Source organism: Leiobunum rupestre, chromosome 8, assembly GCF_980474605.1.
Source record: "Leiobunum rupestre chromosome 8, qqLeiRupe1.1.hap1, whole genome shotgun sequence".
NCBI lineage: Eukaryota > Metazoa > Arthropoda > Arachnida > Opiliones > Sclerosomatidae > Leiobunum > Leiobunum rupestre.
Window position 1 is genome coordinate 4,298,811 of NC_143391.1, and position 21,300 is coordinate 4,320,110.

The 21,300-nt window shown below is 35.9% G+C and overlaps 1 protein-coding gene across 3 annotated transcripts in view; it reads left to right on the forward strand.

Moving 5' to 3' along the window:
* Rbfox1 (RNA-binding Fox protein 1) overlaps positions 1 to 21,300 on the forward strand; it is a 211,923-nt gene that overhangs the window by 178,425 nt on the left and 12,198 nt on the right. For all 3 annotated transcript variants that reach the window (XM_090156942.1, XM_090156943.1, XM_090156944.1), the window contains exons 3-4: positions 11,463 to 11,762; positions 12,174 to 12,227. In XM_090156942.1, coding sequence (XP_090013068.1) covers positions 11,463 to 11,762; positions 12,174 to 12,227 — 354 coding nt within the window. The remainder of the gene's footprint in view (positions 1 to 11,462; positions 11,763 to 12,173; positions 12,228 to 21,300) is intronic.

The window sequence follows — 21,300 nt, forward strand, 5'->3', positions numbered from 1 at the left end:
GCAGAAATATTATCAACCCAAAAGCCGCGGTCACCTCAATATCGTCCAAACGAAAGATCCATTTTAAGATAGATTAAGTAAGACGATTTTTAACGTTCTTCCAACCTGTTATTCTCCATAAATAAAAATACATTCTTGGTAAAACCAAGAATGTATTTATTTATATTTAGGAAGAATGATTATGTTGCGACAATCGCCGGGCACGTTGAACGCCTTTCCCCCGTCTCGCGCGGGGGGAAAGACAAAACGTCACCGGCTTTGGATTACCATCGCGTTAGGTGACGTAAATTTTAAGCAGCCAATGAAATACCGGGACTATTCGTTTTATTTTAAGTGGAGGAGCGTACTGGGAGGACCAACGGATGGATTGAGAGAAAGGCTAAAAACCGTCTCGACATAGACATTCTCCCTAGGTATAAATAAATACATTCTTGGTAAAACTATAAAGTCAGCTATAAAAACGCACCAAATAATTTAAAAATTGTAAGTTTCTCAGATTTTCAAATGGAACCTTTAATGCCCTTACTGCTGCGATTGGATCTTTAAATAGCAATTAATAGGTAAATACATGAGGTCACGTCTGCCGTGCAAAGCACAAAAGCATTAACGACCAAAACCAAAATATGGAGAAAACCCGCGAAATTCAAACTTTCTTTGCCTTAAGATACCCCAACTTACTTCTTTCAAGTTTATATAGTAGACTTGGATTTTTCAACTCAAATTATATTCTGGTACTAAACAGTTTACAGGCCAAACGATATTTCAGAAATATCATTAAAAGAAAGCTTTTTACCACGTATATGTTGGACTATTTATGTCTTAAAACGCGAAAAAATGCGTCTTGATTTGACTTTTAAAGAAAATAAATACATTAATGCGTTTTTGGTTTGAAAATAATGCAAAACCCTAAAATAATGCGTTTTGCAACAAGTCATTTATCTAAGAACAAAAATTTTAAATTCGAAAATTAGTTCAAAATTGAATTTAACGTATAAAATAAGGTGAAATTAAACCAAAATCTGTAAATCGAAAATTTGGTTGTTAATGCTTTTGTGCTTTGCACGGCAGACGTATAAATGTTGTTTTTCTACGTCTTTAGCTATAGTTATTGAAGATAGATAACACGCGCTAGAGTCGATTAAGGATTTGGAATTGCGAGTCCACGTGCGAAAAGCGCGTGCCAATAAAGTATTAAAAAGCTTTAAGGCCTAGGTATTCTTCCGCCTGTCACCCTTTAAATTTACTTTCCTGCCAAACAAATACCCTGGTGGTAGGCCAACGTGTTCCGTGGTTGGCCTACCACCAGGGTATTTGTTTGGCAGGAAAGTAAATTTAAAGGGTGACAGGCGGAAGAATACCTAGGCCTTTAAGCTCGTGACACGGAGAAAAACATTTTATACTTTTAATTTTTGTATTGTTTTATTCTAGACACTAGTAGACAGCCTACTTTTTGTACATTTTCATAAACATATTGATGTATAAATAGGTGATTTTAACAATGATTTTTTTAAAAAAATCGCTTGATTTAAATGGGACAACCCTTCAGTCAACCTTCCCCTAAATGTAAGTTTCTCCGTATGAGCTCTCTTATGTTTATTTTGCGCGTAATATATCCAAAGAGTCATTTCAAAGCAATGTACTTTTAAACTTTTTCTATAAAGTCGATAGAATTCAAAATGTTGTACCTAAATTTGCATAACATCTATATACGACGTTTTAAAATTCAAATTAACCTGTTTTTTTACGAGTATTTTTCACTCTTTTATACTTTGATAAGAGCGCTACTTCGAAGTTTATATTAGCTAACTAACATCCAAACACTCGGAAAGTTTTTTTGCGAATACACACTGAGGGGATTTGAAGAGGTGCTTTTATATATAACAACGATGGGCGCGCTCCGCTCATTTTAGAGAATTTGGAGTCGGAATGAGCGTTATCTTAGCCGAGCTGTCTTTTTACGTTGATTTTTTAGAATTTTATATTATTTTGCCAAATCTAGGTTTCGTTCAATAACGCTCATCAAAAACATCGCTGAATAATCGATGCCGTCATTTTCTTACTGTAGGATGTTTTGCGTTTCCGGAACGTCTTGATGCTCATCAGAAAAACCAGCTAGAAGAGATGATTTTTTATGGCGTGACGTCACACGAGTTGTTAGTAGATTTCGCCGCCATATTTTAAAACACCGGTGACTGAAATAACCACCCCTTCAACAACCTACGGCCTCATCAAACAAAAAATAAACAAAAACCGATTTACAACTGATTTTCGCAGGGTTGACTGATTTAAAACAAGTTTTAAATTCAGTGATTTAAAAAAACCGTTGACTTATATCACACAATTTATTTCAATGGGGGCGATAAAAAATGGCAAAAATAGGTTCTTAAGAAATTAAAATACATCTGAGAAACTAAAATATTAAATAGTAATTAAATTTAATTAAGATTTCATTTAATTCAAGATTAGCTAACTGATAAAAGTAAAATATCCGTTAATTATACAATGAAAGAGCCATAAATTGTAAAAAAAAATCAGTAAAATCCAAAAAAAAATCTTATTTAACTCAAAGAAATCGATTGATTTGATTTTTATAAAAAAAAATCAAAAAAGTGCCAACCCTGGATTTTCGTTACCATAGAATTTATTTTGTTGATTTTAAGTAATATGATGGAATTAGTTTAGTTTTCAGGGATTTTAAAACAACTGGTTCAGTTTTTTACTTTCGTTGACCTGTTTGATGAGACGAGCGTAATTTATTATATTTTCTTTGAGCTGAGCGTTATTGAGCGTTAGCAGTATTCAATTCGAAAATGAGCGATTGAATGAATTAAAGAGATGAGCTATCAGTAAACGCGTTTGACACATTCGGATATGAGAAAGATTGACTCTTTTGAGAAGAGCGCGAGATACAAATATGTCAGGTTAACATGAGCCGTTTGTGAGCTGAGATTGAATTTTCCAAAAATGCCCATCACTGGTATCTAGCGAGAAGCCCCCTCCCCGCCCAGGGGAGAACGGAGGGAGGGGTTGGCCGTATCTAAAGAGCCGCGAGAGAGGATAAAAAGTTTCGAAATCAAGCTCGTATTGAATTCGCGGGATTTCTTTAAAATTGTCCGTACACACTTGACACCCGGCCTTAGCGAACACTTCAAACGAGGTTAGACTGAGGGAGTAAAGTCAACTTTGAAATATACGCTACTCCGTGTAAAGAGTAAATCTAAGTGAAGCGGGTGTGTTATTTCTTCCTTTCCATCGTAAAATCAAGTTGGGTTGTTTTTCCGGAAGGATAAAATCCGGGGATTGGATAAAAAGAGACCTTACTCTATCATATGTCCTATTTTTCTTGTTATTTTATTTGGTTTTGTTGGCGAAATCTAAAGGAGTTTTGGTCCTACAACAAAATATGTAACTCAATATTTTCCCAGCTTTTTTTTGTGCCACCAAACTTTTGAAGTCTCCCAAAGGTAGTTTTGATTGCTTTAAAACCCACCCTCACCTTCAAACTTTTCGCTTTCTTTTCTTCTTACTTGTGTCTTTACACCTTGCCATCCGAAGAAAATTTTTGTTACGCAAATTCAATTGTTACGGTGTAGTTCGTTAAAGAATGTAGCTCCGTTTCTAAAAAATCTAAAATTCAGGGAAAAGTCAGGGAATTTAAAAAATTAATCTAAAAATCAGGGAATTTAAAAATTAGTCTTAAAAATCAGGGAAAAGTCAGGGAATTTAAAAAATTAATCTAAAAATCAGGGAAAAGTCAGGGAATTTAAAAAAAATAGACTAAAAGTCAGGGAAAAGTCAGGGAATTTAAAAAATAATCTAAAAATCAGGGAAAAGTCAGGGAATTTAAAAAAATTAATCTAAAAATTCGGGAAAAGTCAGGGAATTTAATTTCGGTTGAAAATAGGAAACATTTTCTAAGGTTAAGAAAATACAAAATCTTGGCACAAAATAAGTCAGGGAATTTGATTGTGAAAAAACTGTGGCAACCCTGTAAGATAAAACATTAGTTTATATTGAGGTTATCTGAAAACAGTGGACGCTCTTGCACCTGGAAAAATCAAGGAATCCGTTTGGTCAATAGTTGAATGAACCTTGCCATAGGAACCAAATTCCGAATCATTTACTTCTGCTCGTATAAATACTTGTTTGTTCTCTAGAGAATCTTTTCACTCTGTAAGTATTTTTTGATCCACGTTGTCACCCCTTTTTTACGTAATATTACTTTCTATCTCTGGAGGCGTTCCGGGTCAAACTAGAATTTCATTATCTGCTACGAACTTTTTATACAACGTTGGAAACCTTTAAATTCCGTTGAATTTTTGTACGGATTCGCGGATAATACAAATTTTAGCGACCCCGCTTTTCGTCGCATTGCTGTCGCTAGCCTGTTCGTTATATACGCTGTTATCTATAAAAAAAAACTTTTATATATATTTTATATAACAATAGACTTCGTTGACATTTCACCCTGACTATGTCCGCAGTGATTGTAGCTAGTATTTTTCGGAAATTCCTCCCAAGTTACCACAGTATGAAAGGACCGAAGATTTTATCAAATTATTAAATACGAAACTTTGAGAGTGCAACTTTAATTATTTATCGGTTAAATATTTAAACAAATCATTGTATTCGGCGAAACAACGATATATTATTGATCGCGTTAATATTACATTAATAATCTTATTATGTTTACGGTGGTTACGAGAAATCGACAACGAAAAACACAATTTTATATTTATATAATCTTTAATGAAAATGTTCCGTCTACTGAAGGTGGATGCTTTTCGCTTGTTCTGGGATTTCGGAGTAGGGTAAGAAGATTAACCCTATGACGTCATTTTACTCAGATTAATTTAGCGTTCCAAAACAACAAGGCGCGTGACATGCAGGGTTTGCCACCACCCTCCTACGCATTGTAACCCGGCCACCTGAATTAAAGGGAATATAACCTCAGGTATTTGGTGTGGAACACCAACGTTTGCAGCTCTGGCCGCTCTTGCCTTTGGCTTTAAAAATGTTTGGCGCCACTGTACAGGGTAATTTGAAAAATTGAAGGGGTCTTCCATAAAGATTGCTTTGCGGGTTATATTCCCTTTAAAGGCTTCAAAAGTCGCTTGATGACTTAGGCCTAAGGTGGTGCCTTGGGTATTAGTCTAGCTGATTATTATTATTATTATTATTATTAATAAAAAATTAATTACGGAATGAACCTTCGTTAAAATTATATAAGAAATTAGTTAAAAATTGGTTAATTGAAATGTGTTAAAACCCGGCAATTATGTATGTAATGAAAAGCGTTAATTTTTAGTTACATTTTAATGCCCAATATTTTGCATAAATATACGTGAACAAAATTGAGATCCCCACAGTCAAATTCTCTTTAAAGGGGATGCATATTATCTATGAAACCAAGCATTAAAAAATCGAAATAAATTATGACACCATATTCAATATGGTGGCGCCCACATTTAACTCCCGCAGGGCTGATACTTACAATTGTTAGTCACTTTTTTAACTAAAAGTCACTTTTTTTCAAATTTGGTCACTAAAAGTCACTTTTTTTTAATTTCTTAGGTTTTCTCTACAAAAATATTTTTCAGAGTGAAATTTCATAGGGAACGTTACTAATAATCTAGCAAAAATTGGTAATTTAACTCAGATATATCATAACATTTTCCCTACAAGGTCGATTATCCTATTTCTACCCCTATAATTGAATTACTAATATGTTTAAGAAAATATAAGAAAACACTAACTTTTAAGAAAAAGAAAGTTACTATTACAAATGCTGTGAGTTTTACTTAAATACACTGCTTATTTTTAGTGACGTTTTGATCACTATTTAGTCAGTATTTTAATAATAATAATAATAATAATAATAATCAGCTAGGCTAATACCCAAGGCACCACCTTCGGCCTAAGTCATCAAGCGACTTTTGAAGCCATTAATTCAGGTGGCCGGGTTACAATGCGTAGGAGGGTGGTGGGAAGCCCTGCATGCCACGTGATCGAGCCAACAGCTCCTTACACTAACTATTGCCGTTAACCTCGACAAGTTTTTATGGAAGGGGAAACCGAAGAACTCGGGGGAAAACCCCTTAAACCAGTGGGGAGAGAACTTGCAAACTCAACGCGGAAGGAGTGGTTCTGAGTTTTCACCCAGGGCCACAAGCTGGGATCGAACCCGGCTCCTCTTGCTGCGAGTCTATTGTTTACTTTAAAGTATAACCCCCCCCCCCCGTGGTGTTTCGCGAATAATGAATAAAATGCAATACGGACGGTGCATTTCCGAGGTTTCTGTTTACTCCGCTGATCCATTTGTAGTGACGCTCGTTGTGGCGGCCTTTCGAAGCTAGAGGAGAAGCTGGCATCAAGGCGAAACTGTTATTATCAATCGTAGCCCCGCCTGTGTTTCGGAGAACGCGACGGGAGATATATTTTTGCCTTTGTTCGTCCTCTCCCCCTGCCGCCAAAGGATGGATTTATTGGAAAAGCGCCCTCCGTATTGCTAATGGGAAATATATTAAAAAACTAACTCATTTTTATTCTTGACGCCGCTAGTGTAATGCGAGGCTCCCAGCTATCCTTTCATTCGTATATTTTCCTATAATTCCGAAATGGTCCTATAAAATCCTATAATTCTATTTCTTATCCTATATTTCCATTTTTTATCTTATATTTCCCATATTTTTAACATATTCGGCTAAAACCCAACTGATAAAATTTTAAAAGATTTACACACCAACGATCAATATATTTAATTTGTAATTTTTATCGTAAAACAATGACTCGCGAAAATTGAAATCATGAAAGCGCAGATTTGTAATTTCTATATTTTAACCCTACAGAACTCCTTAAAATTGGTAATTTAGTCCTATAATAGAGCGTTCCATAAAATCGGTGTGGTGTGCTTTCCCCCTTTTGAGTTCGGAGGAGGTGAAGGTTTGGCCGCTTAAAATATTTATCTGGAAAACCTGTAAGAAATTGAGAGCAGTCGACTTTTAGGAGTAGCTTCATTAATTTCCGGCTTTCCACGCCGTTTTTCTTATTTTAAATGATTTTTGTAATAAATGTATGATGGCAAATAAGCAAAATATAGTCCCAAATCCACGGGTTTAAGAAGAAACTTAGATCATGAAAATATTCTTAACCCCAAACATACTTCAACACCTAGGGTCCCACCTACAACTCCTAAAAGGTACGTCTCTAAAATATTCATATAAAGACAGGACAATGGACATAAGCCGAATTCTCTTAAACCAAAGAATATCAAAGTTGTTAGTCCTGATGAACTAGCTCTATAGTCTGTTTATAGAACGCTCTATTATCCTATAAATTTGAACTTTTTATCCTGTAATTCCTTGTATTTGGTAGCTCTGTATAAAATTCCACATTCCAAAGAAGACGATGTATTCAATTTCAGAAATGTTTATTATTTCTTAATATTAATTGTAATCTAGAATGCATTAATATATACCAGGAATCCATACCTCTACTTGGAATGCTTATCCTGTATGGTAAGATCACTCTGACCGCTTTGGCCCCCCTACGAGAGAAACAAATCCCCTCTGCGCGCGCAATCCTCTCACTTACAAGGAGACATCGCGAAGTGTAACCCACCGATTTTGTTCAAACTCGAGGGATTGGTAGACCTTCGTGTATCATGAAAAACCCTAAAGGGAATTTATTCAATGGGCAACCGTTTTGCCATGGCAACGAAAAATGTTTTTGACAACACAAAATATTAAATTTTCCCATTGAAAATAACATGGGATTTTGACCTCAAATTGATCAAAAGTTGATCAATTTTGATGTTTTTTTGGTCAATTTTTATCTATTTTTTCTATTTTTGGCATTTTGGAAATTTAGAAATTTGTTAAAATTTTTCACAGGGGGGTTCCTAGGATTCGGTCAGAATCCCATGTTATTTTTCAATGGGAAAATTTCCATTTGTTGTTGCCAAAAACATTTTTCGTTGCCATGGCAAAACGGTTGCCCATTGAATAAATTCCCTTTAGGATTTTTCATGATACACGAAGGTCTACCAATCCCTCGAGTTTGAACAAAATCGGTGGGTTACACTTCGGTATGTCTCCTTGTTAGTTGTTTGTTAAGTTAACATAGTGACGTCAAAAAGACCGTCAGCCACATCGAGACGAAAATCTGCCGCGTTAAGCATTCCAAGTAGAGGTATGGATTCCTGTATATACTTATACAATCAACGGGCACCATGGTCTAGTTTTTAGTTTCACATCGAATATATATATTGCTATGGACGTAATGTCGTTAAGTGTTTGTTTGTTTGGCGTCGGCGTGGAAAGCGACGACACGATAGATGGAGCTACAAGCTACACGCCGAGCTTTGGCGGGAAGTTTGAAATTTTTGTGGGAGGTTTGAAATAACCCTTCGCGAATCGTTATATAGTCTTTGTTGGATATCTGGTGGGAAGTTTGAAATTAATAAAAAAATATTAAAAGGAAAAGAATTAAAAATGTAATAGGATTAGTTCGGCGGGAAGTTTGAATTAGACAATTCTTTTCGGAATATGATTATAATTGGCGGGTGGCGGGAAGTTTGAATTGGACAATTTTTTTCGGAATATGATTATAATTGGCGGGTAGCGGGAAGTTTGAATTAGACAATTTCTTTCGATATGTTATAATAGTAATATTGTAAATTAATTATATTGGATTATTATTGCACGTCGTAAGACATCGAAGGTAGCTTAACTATTTAACCTTTGATACTTTGCGTCGATGTGAAACTAATATTTCGGCTGGGCCGACTTGTTTTCCACGTAACGAGAGGAACCATTGAGATACTGGTACGATATGATTGGCTTTTAAGGGGAGGAGCATTCTTGTAGGTCGTGAGGTCAACAATAGGTGATTCCGAAAAAGATCGGTGGTCACATGATTTGGTTACTTTCTGTTGTATGGTTAAAGTATTTGAGCACGCGCTTTATTTTTCATTTTCAACGCGCGTGCACAATCGCGCGAGCCACAATCTACTAATATATCAAGAGCGCGCGCCCATAAAATTAACTCTTTTGTACATGTATTTGTCGATATTATATTTCAGAATCAACTATTGTCATTAACGCAAATATTAATGCCATTTCGGAAAACAAAATTCCAATTTTCGAAGTGTGTAATGTTATGGAAATAGGCCGTTTTCAATTTCTGACGACATTTTAAAAAATATATAAATATTAAATCAGATTTAAGTTCTTTGGTTGTTGTGTCAATAACTAAATTAATTTCAAACTTATTTTGAAAGCAAATTTAATAAGAAAGTTGATTTCCATATATTAACGTTCATTCATTTGTATACGGAATTCTAAACCATGGCTATCCAAATTACGCAACGTAATTTGGCTTTGGTATTTCCTAGGGGGTTCAGATCCATCGAAAATTTGCATATTTTCACACTTGAAATCCTCTTTTGCCTAAATCAACGCTTTTTTTTGTTAGAATGAAAAAAGTTTCAGTCGTTTTATTAGAGAGTTTAAGCGCTGTAAATGACGTATAGGAAAACGTGAAAATTATTGCCCTTAATCGGTACATTTATTAAGCCTAGATAGGCTAAGCCCACCCTCGTAAACGCGTAAAGGGAACACCCTGGAGCGTAGAAGTAGCTTCATTCTGTACAGACTGTTTATCCTAAACGTTCCTCCTAAACGTTAATTTTGTTGGGCTTACAAAAAGCACTGATTAAAGCTATCACTTATTGGTTTTATCTGTAGGCGTTTTGCAGCGCTCTTAAACTCAATAACGCGGCCACTGACCGCTCATAATCATTCCCTTCTTTTGTAGTACGCTGTTGATTAGCCGGAAATATATACAACAAAGTTAGTTCTCAAAAAAACTAACTGCTTCGTTTATTAGAAGAACGCTCCCACTTTTTTCCTTTGGGGACTCAATTGTTAGAGGGCTTTTCTCCATCCTCAATAAAAAGGCCTTTTTTTTTGTTAATATTAAGGGGACCCTAACGAACCGAAACAATCGAATTTAATTAAGCGCGTCGTCTTAGTTTAGCTTGTATATTAACAGGGGAAAAATCCTTTCAACGACTTGTAGAAGGTTTTCGCGTTGGCGTCATTACGGCCCTTTGATTTAATTATCCCAACTTAATTTGGTCGCCTGGTAACACTGCGCGTCTATTTTTGAAATCAATTAAAATATCGATCCTCTGGTAGTATTGCCATCTAGATAAATACCACATCTAGAAAAAACGGAACGCTTCTAAGACATCACTTCAGCCTAGAATGTATTTAGGTTAAAGGCATCCCTCACTCACAACAGGGGAAGGCATAGGGGTCACAAAAAAACTGGTTTTGAAGCACACTGCAAGTCTGGATTTTATGTTACCCCTATGCCTCCCCCTGTTGTGAGTGATGGATCCGTTTAACAGGGTTGCCACACGTCAGGGAAATCAGGGAAAAGTCAGGGAATTTAAAAATGGGTCTAAAAAGTCAGGGAAATGTCAGGGAATTTTAAGAATTTGTAAAGATTCAGGGAAAAGTCAGGGAATTTAATTTTATCTGGGCACTTTTTGAAGGTAATTTAACTCTAGATGTATGACAAATTCCACGATTATCATTTATTTCCTTGAATGTTTAGCTAATTTTTTCAACATTGCAATAACCTTTTTACTGAAATATAAGTCCATCCAAATTTATTAACTTCTGATAAAAGTAAAATATAAACGAAAAATTTTGCCCTTAATAAGTCAGGGAAAATCTCTTAAAATGGTCAGGGAAAACAGGGAATAGTCAGGGAATTTGAATCTGAAAATTTTGTGGCAACCCTGTTTAAGGAGTAAGTTGCAAATAGATTTTCGGAATAGAAACTTAACTATTTTATATTTTTTCTTGTTCATTTGATCATCCATGGGCTTTCCGAAAATGTAACTCACTTGATGAAATACCGTAGTTAAGTTTATTTAATATTAAAATGAAATTTACGTGTTCCCGCGGCGGATTTTATTTTGAACGATAATTTTATCGCGCCTAGTTTTTGACGTCATTGACTACGGTTTTTTCAGAATTTTTCATGCTGGATTTCTTAACGTTTGTCCCGGATTTCGGGATTTCTCGTCGGATTTCAGGATTTCTTAATTTCTCTCTAAATTTCAAAATTTAACGTCGGATTTCGGGATTTCTATGCTCATTAATTAATTTCGTGTTATACCTACTCCTGCCTACAAAAGCGGTAATAGTTAGTGTAGGGAGCTGTTGGCTCGAACGCGTGGCATGCAGGGCTTGCCACCACCCTCCTACGCATTGTAACCCGGCCACCTGAATTAATGGCTTCAAAAGTCGCATGATGACTTAGGCCTAAGGTGGTGCCTTGGGTATTAGCCTAGCTGATTATAATGTCTTAATGTCCGCTCTAAAATGAGCGGATCGTGCCCATCTTTCCTCGTTAATTAATTTAATGTATTATTTTTGGTTTCTCAGCAAACGGATCTCGACCCGGATGTGCCCTCGATGGTGGTAGGGACAACGGTGCCAGTCAGTGTCCCGGTCAGCGGGAGCGTGGCAGCTGCGGTGGCGGCGGCTGGAGGAGCGCTGCCCCCTGGTCAACCGGGTCAAACGGCCACGCAGACGAGTGTCTCAGTGGGCAGTACGGGAGTTGTCGGTGGGCCAGTCGCTACAGTGGCCGGAGCCGACGCGGCCAAAGGAGGACAACCCAAGAGACTACACGTTAGCAACATCCCCTTCAGGTTCAGGGATCCCGACTTAAGACAGCTTTTTGGTGTAAGTATTTACATATCAGTTCAATTAACTCATTATCAGCCCACGCAAGACTTAAATCAAATGATTTTCTAAATAAATCATGTAGCAACCCTGTAATACCTATTAAGGATGGATTAAATCACCTATTTTACTTAAATTAAATGTAGTTTTTAATTGGTAATTAAATTTATGAAGAGTCTTTGATTTTTTTTTTAATTCACCGCCGCATTAAAATTATTATTACCAAGAGAAAAAGACTAGAAACGCTAAAGCCAATAAAAAACTGATTTAAATCAAATTGGTTTGGTTTAAAAAATCCAAAAATAGACAACCAAGGAATATATTAGGCCTAAAAATATCTCCCCGATTTTATTTCGACAGTTTTATTAACTTTTAAAATGAATTTTCTAATTGTATATTCTCATTTTGCAGCAATTCGGACCAATCCTTGACGTAGAAATTATCTTTAACGAGCGAGGCTCAAAGGTCAGAGCGTCTTTCCATTCGAAAAAAACGAATTACATTGATTTTCAGGCATACTTCATTCCAAAACTGAAGGCTTACTGGAAAAGATCGTTTATACCCGAGATAAATCCGCCTTAAATTAGAATCAAAACTTGTTGAGGTTAACGGTAATAGTAAGTTCAGAGGGAGCTGTTGGCTCGCGTGGCATGAAGGGCTGGCCACCACCCTCCTACGCTTTGTAACCCAGCCACCTGTCATTAAAGGCCTAGGTATTCTTCTTCCGGTCATCCTTTAAATTTACTTTCCTTTAAAACAAATACCCTGGTGGTAGGCCAACGTGTTCCGCGGTTGGCCTACCACCAGGGTATTTGTTTGGCTGGAAGTAAACTTAAAGGGTGTCAGGCGGAAGAAAGCCTAGGCCTTTAAATAGTCGCTAAATGACTTGGGCCTAGGGTGGTGACTTAAACTAATTTTTGTTCGTTAGCAAAACGTCTCTTTCGATTTCGGGTATAAGCCCTCTTTCCTTAGATTTATTAGCGCCTAGTAATTGATTTAGCAAATATATAGGCATATAAATTTGTTCGTAACTTATTTTGGAGGGCTGAGTGTCTCGATGGGGATAGCGAATCGCATTTTACGCGCCCAATTTCGGCCCACTTTTTCATCCGAAGAACGTCGTAGAAGATAATTTAAAGCACCGCGAGAGATGAAACTCGCTAATCCTTTTTAGAATTTTTGGCCCGTTGCTGATCCCATTAGCAGCTTCGCTACACTTAGAAAAGACAGGATTTATTTCTTTCATTTCATTTGACGTTCTCGAATGAATATTAGTCTGAAATGCGACTAGCCCTTGTCTATTCGAAGAGGCGCAAAAAGTGAAGATTTTGTACGCTATGGGAGTAGATTCTCTAAAAAAAAGAGTGATGTTTATTTCGTTGACTAGCTTATTTCTGCTCGAAATAAGCCATTTAGAGAATTTCCTTCAAAAATTTTTTATGATAAGGGTAATTTAGATGAAAAGTACCCGAATAACTGGCCAATTAGAAATATTTCCCGTTAATGGTAAAGATAATTTATTTATTAATCATTAATTTTCAAAAATATGTATACGGTTTGTACCGTATTTTTTTTTAAATCTTCGCTACGAACCGACCAATAGGAATTCAGTTTCTCGCACCGTAAGTAACGTAATAACCATAAGTATAAGGATTAACAGCACCATAATCGGGAAATTGCTTAGCCCATTTCGATTTCAATTAGTAAGCTAAATTTGTATTCAGCCAAACCGATTATAATCGGAAAATTTAGGTTTTTGTTAGTAAAGATCTCAAATTCGAAACAAAGGAAGTTTTACTAAGCGTTAGTTTTCAGTTGAAAGCGTGGTAAAATTCCCTAAGCCTTGGTCTGTAGCTAGGGGTGATATTACATTATTGGGAGTATAGTTCACAAAGTCGCCACGCAATGGCGCTAGTTTTATATTTATTAGAGTCACTTTGAAAGAAAGGACGCAATATAACAGGGGTGGCAAAAAACTGGCTTTTACCAAAAATGAAAATTTAACTAGGTAAAACCTCGGTTTTAACCGGATTAAACCTCAGATTTAACCGGCTAAATCCAGAGTGTAACCACCATTAAAAAACTCTTATATCAGGCCCTTATATATATTTCTCCTATAGTGTTGATCTAGGAGCAACAAACACGAGGAGAACGCGGCTAGCCTTTAAACACGCTAACGCAGTGTGGTGTACAAATTTCGTTGGACGAGCGCCTTTACGCTGCACGTTTTACGGGCGGGGGGGGAGACAATTTCCGAATTGTCCCCTTCCGACGGCAGCGGGTGCTGAGGCGTCTAACCCTGTAATATAATATTGACCCCGAGTCATACTTACTCTTATTATGTTACTTATGGTAGCTGTAATTTTTTTAGCAACATAATACGGAGCGCTCGTTTCTGATTGGCTGGTTCGGAAATTTCCATCTCGTTAAATGTATATTTTAATCCATTAACTAGAAGGCGGAAAATGAACCGAAAATACTCGAAACTTAAAAAAATAAAATCGATATTTTTTTCTGTTGACGGCGATCGAGGATTCTTCTTTTAAACTGTAGCTTTCTTCAAAGGGAAACCGAAAATCTTTTGACTGACTATTTTTAGGAAGTTTTTCAAAATCCCCACTTTTTTTCGATCTTTCAAGTTTACTTTAAAAATTCTTTTGGACGAGAGAAATTGGGGGGAAAAAACTACCACGTTAATGTATAAATGATTAAGCCCCGACCCGCTTTTTACCCCTTTGTGGAAATAAGGGTAAACTGACAGTCGAGTCAAAGGTTAGCAGTCCGCGTATTTTGTCTCCGTTTGATGTCAACCAACTTAAAACATAAACTGGCGTTTCTTTCTTGGAAAATATTTCCGGGCAAGACATATAGAAGTTAAATTTAACGTTCGTGAAAATAACACTTTCTAGTTGGTTTTTCTCGCCATTAATAATTATTTTTGAACAATGTTGAAGGCGATATCCTTCCCTTGTCAGCCATCACTCAGTCTTTTTGGCACTCTTTCGAAAAATTGATTAAATTCTCTAAGAAAAACGTCCGTGGGAATTACGTTTTCGTCTATACATATAATTACTTCCCAAAGAAAAACTTTTTCTTCGTTAATAAGTTCGAATCCCTGGTCGCCTATCACTCAATCAATATAAATTCGAGTATTTTCGATCAAAATTAGTGGCTGGAAAAATCTCGGCCTAAATTTTCAATTCTTTCGCGGATAATTTCTCAAACTTAAAAATCGAAAATGATTTAGAAATTTCCATCTTTCGAGGCGAATTTTTGTGGGCATTTAGTGAATAAGAGGGGACGATTGGTCGGGCTCTCCGTCAGCGCCGACCACGCCCGACCATTTCAATTAATTTCTCCGAGGCACGATTGAGTCGAAGGAGAAGAGTGGAGAACTTTTCCTCGGTCGAAAATGTGGTTCTTATGTATATATAAGAGAAAGGAAAACAGACTGTAAAAAAGGGAGCTTGCAGCGGGAGTGGCGACCCATTGTCAAAAATTCTTTCTTCGTACAACGTACCGGAGAAGAAAAATCCAATTTTCGCGAGAGATTAAATCACGAGTACTTCTCAACTCCTCTCAGCGTAGATAATAGAAGAAAAATAACGTCATTGGAAATAGAATTGGAGAGAATCGTTAAGGGGGGGACTCCCCGGGGATCGGCTGCCACGATGGGCACGTTTACTTCGGTGTTGTCTTAGACTACCCGTCTCCCGTTGTACGATCAGGCCGGCTGACAATGCCTTCTCCTTCAACGCCCCCCGATGGCCACCACCTTTTCGGTTATGATCGAAAAAGTACTGGCAATTTAATCAGGACCAGCGACTGGGAGGAACCCTTTACTCGTACCCCGGAGGGCTTCTTAAGACGACAGTTTTGGGAGCTGAACCCACGGTCCCGTCATCTTCGGGTTTGAACCCTGAAATTGTTCCTTTGCCTCGGGACCTCGTTTAATAAGACCTAATCTTGGTGTATTTTTTACGACTACAACTCTAACTAACGCTATTATATAGTGGGCATTTATGACTCCGAGACGCCTTCGGTTATTATCCCATATCGGAGTTACGTTATACGAGCCCCGAGGATTATTCTTCCGTGTAGCTTACAGCTTTGATTTTTTTTTCTCTTAATCGCTACTTTACTTCCAAAACCAGGTATCTCAAAACATTTATTTGCGTAAGTCAGTCGATTTACTTGACATTATTTCGCTGCTTGAGACTTAAGTATTTAACATAATATTATTATTATTATTCAAGATATAAAAAATAGTTTTCCCAAATTACTTTATAAATTAATTTAGTAAAATTAAGTTTTTTTAATTTATATCTAGAATTATAACAATAAACATTTAAACATACCTTAAAGAAGCTTAAAAATATATTAAAACAAAATTATGAGGACCTTCGTTGTAAGGCAGCGATTTTTTTTGATCTACCTCGATTTAAAAGAAAGCTATTTTTGAGTATGGGTCGCCTAATTCAGTCTGTTTTACTACGAATCGCCTTAACTTAATTTCTTTCAGCGTAACGTATATTCAAATGGCGCGAGAGTAGAAACCAGATGTCATTTTCCGCTAGACTTTGCCACGTAACTACGACAAAGAATTTTACAAACTTTCATGCAATTAGAAAATAATTTAATTTTCAAATTTAATAAGTCCTAGTTTAGAAGGGAAACGTATACGTACGAACTCGACCCAAATTGGCGTCTTTCCCGCAATGTCTGGAATGTAGTCATCCGCGAGACTCCGCAGCGCCGTCTAGGTGACCGAATTCTCGCCGCGAGGTGCCGTTCCGAATTTAGAGAAACTATGCCGGACGCCTAACGTTTCCGAATTATTTGATTAACGAGCCGAATATGCAAATTTCTCTCGACTAAAATGTGTACTATAAAATACATCTGGTTTCTATACGATGTGAGACTTGGTAGAAATATGTATTTGAAATAAAAACACCGCGACTAATTAAAATCGTGTATCAAAAGTACTAAATTATTTCTAAGGTTAAAAAAAAATTCCTTTTCCAATTCTTCCTTTAAACCACCTGAAAAATCCCAGTTTATTTAAAAGAATCCAAATATGGCGATTAAAACCCCCAAAATAAAACCTCTTTTATTTAACACCAATTGCTCCCTGGCTTTGTTTCTCCTCACACCTCTCTTCAACCGACCCGCAATGATCAATCCGCCAGTAAACGAAAACATTTCCCGAAACGAATTGATTGGAATCATAAACAAACTATATATTGCTATATATATTCTTTCTAATCGTTTAAGTGTACTTTTTATTGTAACAAATCAAATCACTGTGAATGGAATTTGCTTATAAGTGAATGGTAGTAGATATCTATTGTTTTCCGTTTTTGGCAACCTCTCGATTAATACGTTCGAGGTTTTTCAATTCCCTTTCAAAATAAAGCAATGTATTTATATATAATTGTATACTTTCTAAAAATAATCACGCGATTAGGTCCAAATGATTTGTTTAAAGCAAAATTTTTACGAAGCAAAGAAGTATAACTTGAGCACAGTTTTTCTGTTTTGGTTTTTTGTCGTACTAGTAAAATTTCGGCGTTAGTCGTCTTTTACTATACGATTGATTTTATATATTTTTTTTTGGAAAAAATGACATCTCCACTTAGGCATTGTTGTCGCATGGTCGGCATGATATTCGAATCAGAAACGCTTTGGGTAAAAGGATTATATCTTTTTATATTCGAACCGAAACCAAACAAACGCTTGGAAACTATCTCTTATTTTGTTATAGTTGTCTAGAGTTTTTTTATCAAATGGAATTAATTTTCGCTCTTTCTAAGCCTAATCAGGTTTCACTACTCCCTTCCCACCCCTTCCCCTTGACGTCACCTACCTCCGTTTAATTCGAATTTATTCATTAAATTAAATTATTGTCATTAATATATGGCTGTTTTTTTACCGTCTGCTAAATAGTGTTTCAGCGATGAATCTAGAATAATAAATTTTCGCCATTTTTGTAAATTATAAATAATAATTTTTTTTATTACTTCTTATGGTAATGCGAGTGCAATTTAATATTATTGGGAAGCTTAAGGTGTAATTGTTTTCTCTACGTCACTAGCTAGAGTTATTGAAGATAGAGGGCGCACTCTCGAGTCAATAAAGATTTGGGAATTTGAAATCCAAGTGCGAAATGCGCGTGCCAATAAAGTATTAATAATCTTAAGCTCGTGACGCGGAGAAAAACATATTATACTTTTAATTTTTTATGGTTTTATTTTATGGAAACACCTATTTATTACTAACTCGAAATTTTTAAAATTGGTTTTTACTAGGTTTTGTCTTGAGGTTTATAGTATGGAATTTCTGGTATATTTCTGTTAATCTAGGTAGTGGGATCGGCTTACTTACAAATCTAGGTTTAACCATTGATTTAGCATTTTGGAATTATATATCGGTTGCTTTTTTAATAAAATGTTTTAGAAGCTAATATACTACCCAGAATGTCTTTAATTAGGGAGAATGAGATGTTTTTAGCGTTGCTTCTAATCATCTTAGTCGTGATTTAATCATCTTAGTCGTGATTTAATCATCTTAGTCGTGATTTAATCATCTTAGTCGTGATTTAATCATCTTAGTCATGATTTAATCATCTTAGTCGTGATTTAATCATCTTAGTCATGATTTAATCATTTTAGTCATGATTTAATCATTTTAGTCATGATTTAATCATTTTAGTCATGATTTAATCATCTTAATCATGATTGAATCCATTTAATCATCTTAATCATGATTGAATCCATTTAATCATCTTAATCATGATTGAATCCATTTAATCATCTTAATCATGATTGAATCCATTTAATCATCTTAATCATGATTGAATCCATTTAATCATCTTAATCATGATTGAATCCATTTAATCATCTTAATCATGATTGAATCGATCAAGAGTGCAAACTTAATCATGATTGAATCGATCAAGAGTGCAAACTTAATCATGATTGAATCGATCAAGAGTGCAAACTTAATCATGATTTAATCGATCAAGAGTGCAAACTTTATCATGATTTAATCGATCAAGAGTCATTATCCCTCTGCTCAGGAATCCATACCTGTACTTGGAATGCTTATCGCGGCAGATTTACGTCTCGATGTGGCTGACGGTTTTTTTGACGTCACTATGTTAACTGAACAAACAACAACGTGAGAGGGGAGCGCGCGCAGAGGGGATTTTTTATCTCGTAGGCGGGGCCAAAGCCGTCAGAGTAATCTTACCATACGCGATACGGCAGGATAAGCTTTCCAAATAGAGGTACGGATTCTTGTTTAGTATAAATAAAAACATTGATATTACTAAAGACAGAAAATAGATTAATCTTTGAACAGCTGACTATCGCGTGTAGCGAGATTTTGGGTAAAAAATACCAATTAATTTTGCTTATTCGAAATGGGATAAAGGCGAATTTTCGAAGGTAGCAAGCAGGTAAGAGGGAAGCATATTGGGCTGGCTCCGGCTGTACGTTCAGAATCTGAAAAGGGTCGTGCTAATTTTTCAATTTATATTCAAAATAAGAACATCTCTTTCTTGGTTGCTCAGTGACTCGTCATTTTTGAGGGGAACATTAGGATCCACGCTGTTACCTTCGCTGAATATTCTAATTTATCGCATCCGCTTGGTCCGGGGATTTATACGATGAAAGCTAGACCCTCTAACGTAATAACATAAGTCTATCGTAATTTTCCGTAAGTGTGTCGGTTCCGAATCTTCGCCGTAGTCAATTTTTACTGAGGTTTTGTATTGTGGTCGTTGCAAAACTTAGTAAACGAAATTTTTTCAAATTTAGATATTTTATTGAAATGTTTGTACTTTAATTTACTTCTAACTCCAAATTTTAAAAATGGTCGTTTACTATGTTTTGCCTTGGACAGCCGAGCTTTCATTAATTTGTTTCAACTAACTAATATACTTATGGTGCATTATATATGTATGGTTATATCTCATCGCTAAAATACTGTAGCCACGATTTTAATAAAACTTAGATAAACTGAATTGAAGATGATTTAAACGGAGGTAAATTTCCCCAAAATCCCCTTTAATTCCCAAACCTTTTGTGCACAGCCGCCTTTTTTGAATCCAGGAGCGTATTTTTTAAATCTGTCAAACTCTTTATTAACACCGAAGGAGTACATTTTCTTAACTGCGGTAAAATAGTGTAAAATGGCCTCCTTGTTATAATATTGGAGCGTAAAAGAAGGAATCTGAAATAACCCTTTTTTGCTGCATGTCGGGGGCTGAATATAGGTCTCCATCTCGACAAAAGTTTTGAACTCCAGTCTCACACGTAAAAAAAAAACAAATAGATAGGCTAAACAAACCAAGAACAAAATGTTTCAATCTATTATTGAGAAATTTTAATACGTAAGAGAAATTTAAAAAGGAGTGCCTTATTTTTTAAGGGTAGTTTTTCGCGACACAATTTGAATACTTGTGTTTTAAAACAAAAACGCAAAATAGATATACCAATTTTTAGGCGATAGGCCCTTGAACAAAATGTTTAAAACAATTATTTGGCAAATTTGTGTACAATTGGTCGATGAAATTGGCTGCTGCTACAAATGTTTGAAAAATCTGTCGTTTTTAATATATTTACAAAATATCACCCTATGGGCCACCTGTTGAATTTTTTTGTTTATTTCTATATTTCCATTGTATTTGTACTGAAACAGAAACACACTATTACCCAAAGTCAAAAGTGAAAGGATTGCCTATCTTGCTTGAAATTTATACCTTATAATGGCTGGCTTCAATAACCCCAAACAATTCAACGCTTTACGAGTATGGTATATTATCGTAGAAACCACAATTTCCCGTCATATTTGTAGACAATGAGTCGGAGAATTAGCGCCAAAGTATAAGTAGACCAAACGTCTGGTGGCTCGCTTCTCCCTGTACACCGCTGTATCGCGTGTGGAACGCTTATACAGGCGTTTTGGCCTATATCGATTACATTTTGGCGCGTATTCTTCTACTCACGGTTCCTCCGCAATTCCTAAAATGGATGGATGGGTTGATCATGCCAGTAAACACTGTTTTTTTTTAATAGAGAACCATTTTTTTTGTTACCTATATATGTTGGGGCAAGTGGTATAATCATTAATTCACTGTTGTTGTTTTTTTATTATTAGTTAATTTCTCCGAATTGACAAGAATTCGGGGGAAATAATTATACATTGAAATAGAGCTTGAAATAACACTGATTTTCCTTTTGGCTCCACGTTGGGCGGCTTCTTTGTCCTGATTCATTTTAATTTTTTGCTTCTGATGTGACTCGTGTACATATTCCTCTTCCGTAGTCTCATTTTTTACTAGAAAAAAGTCAAGCTTTTGTGGCAGCAGGCATTATTCTGATCAATATATATATATATATGTATATATATATAGTTTTAATTTTCATGACCATGTATATAATATGGGTGATCGAAACCCGCTCAGTAACGAGTATCCTATTCGAATATTAAATATTTAATTAAGCTTGAATTTATATTTTGGGCATTTTCAACG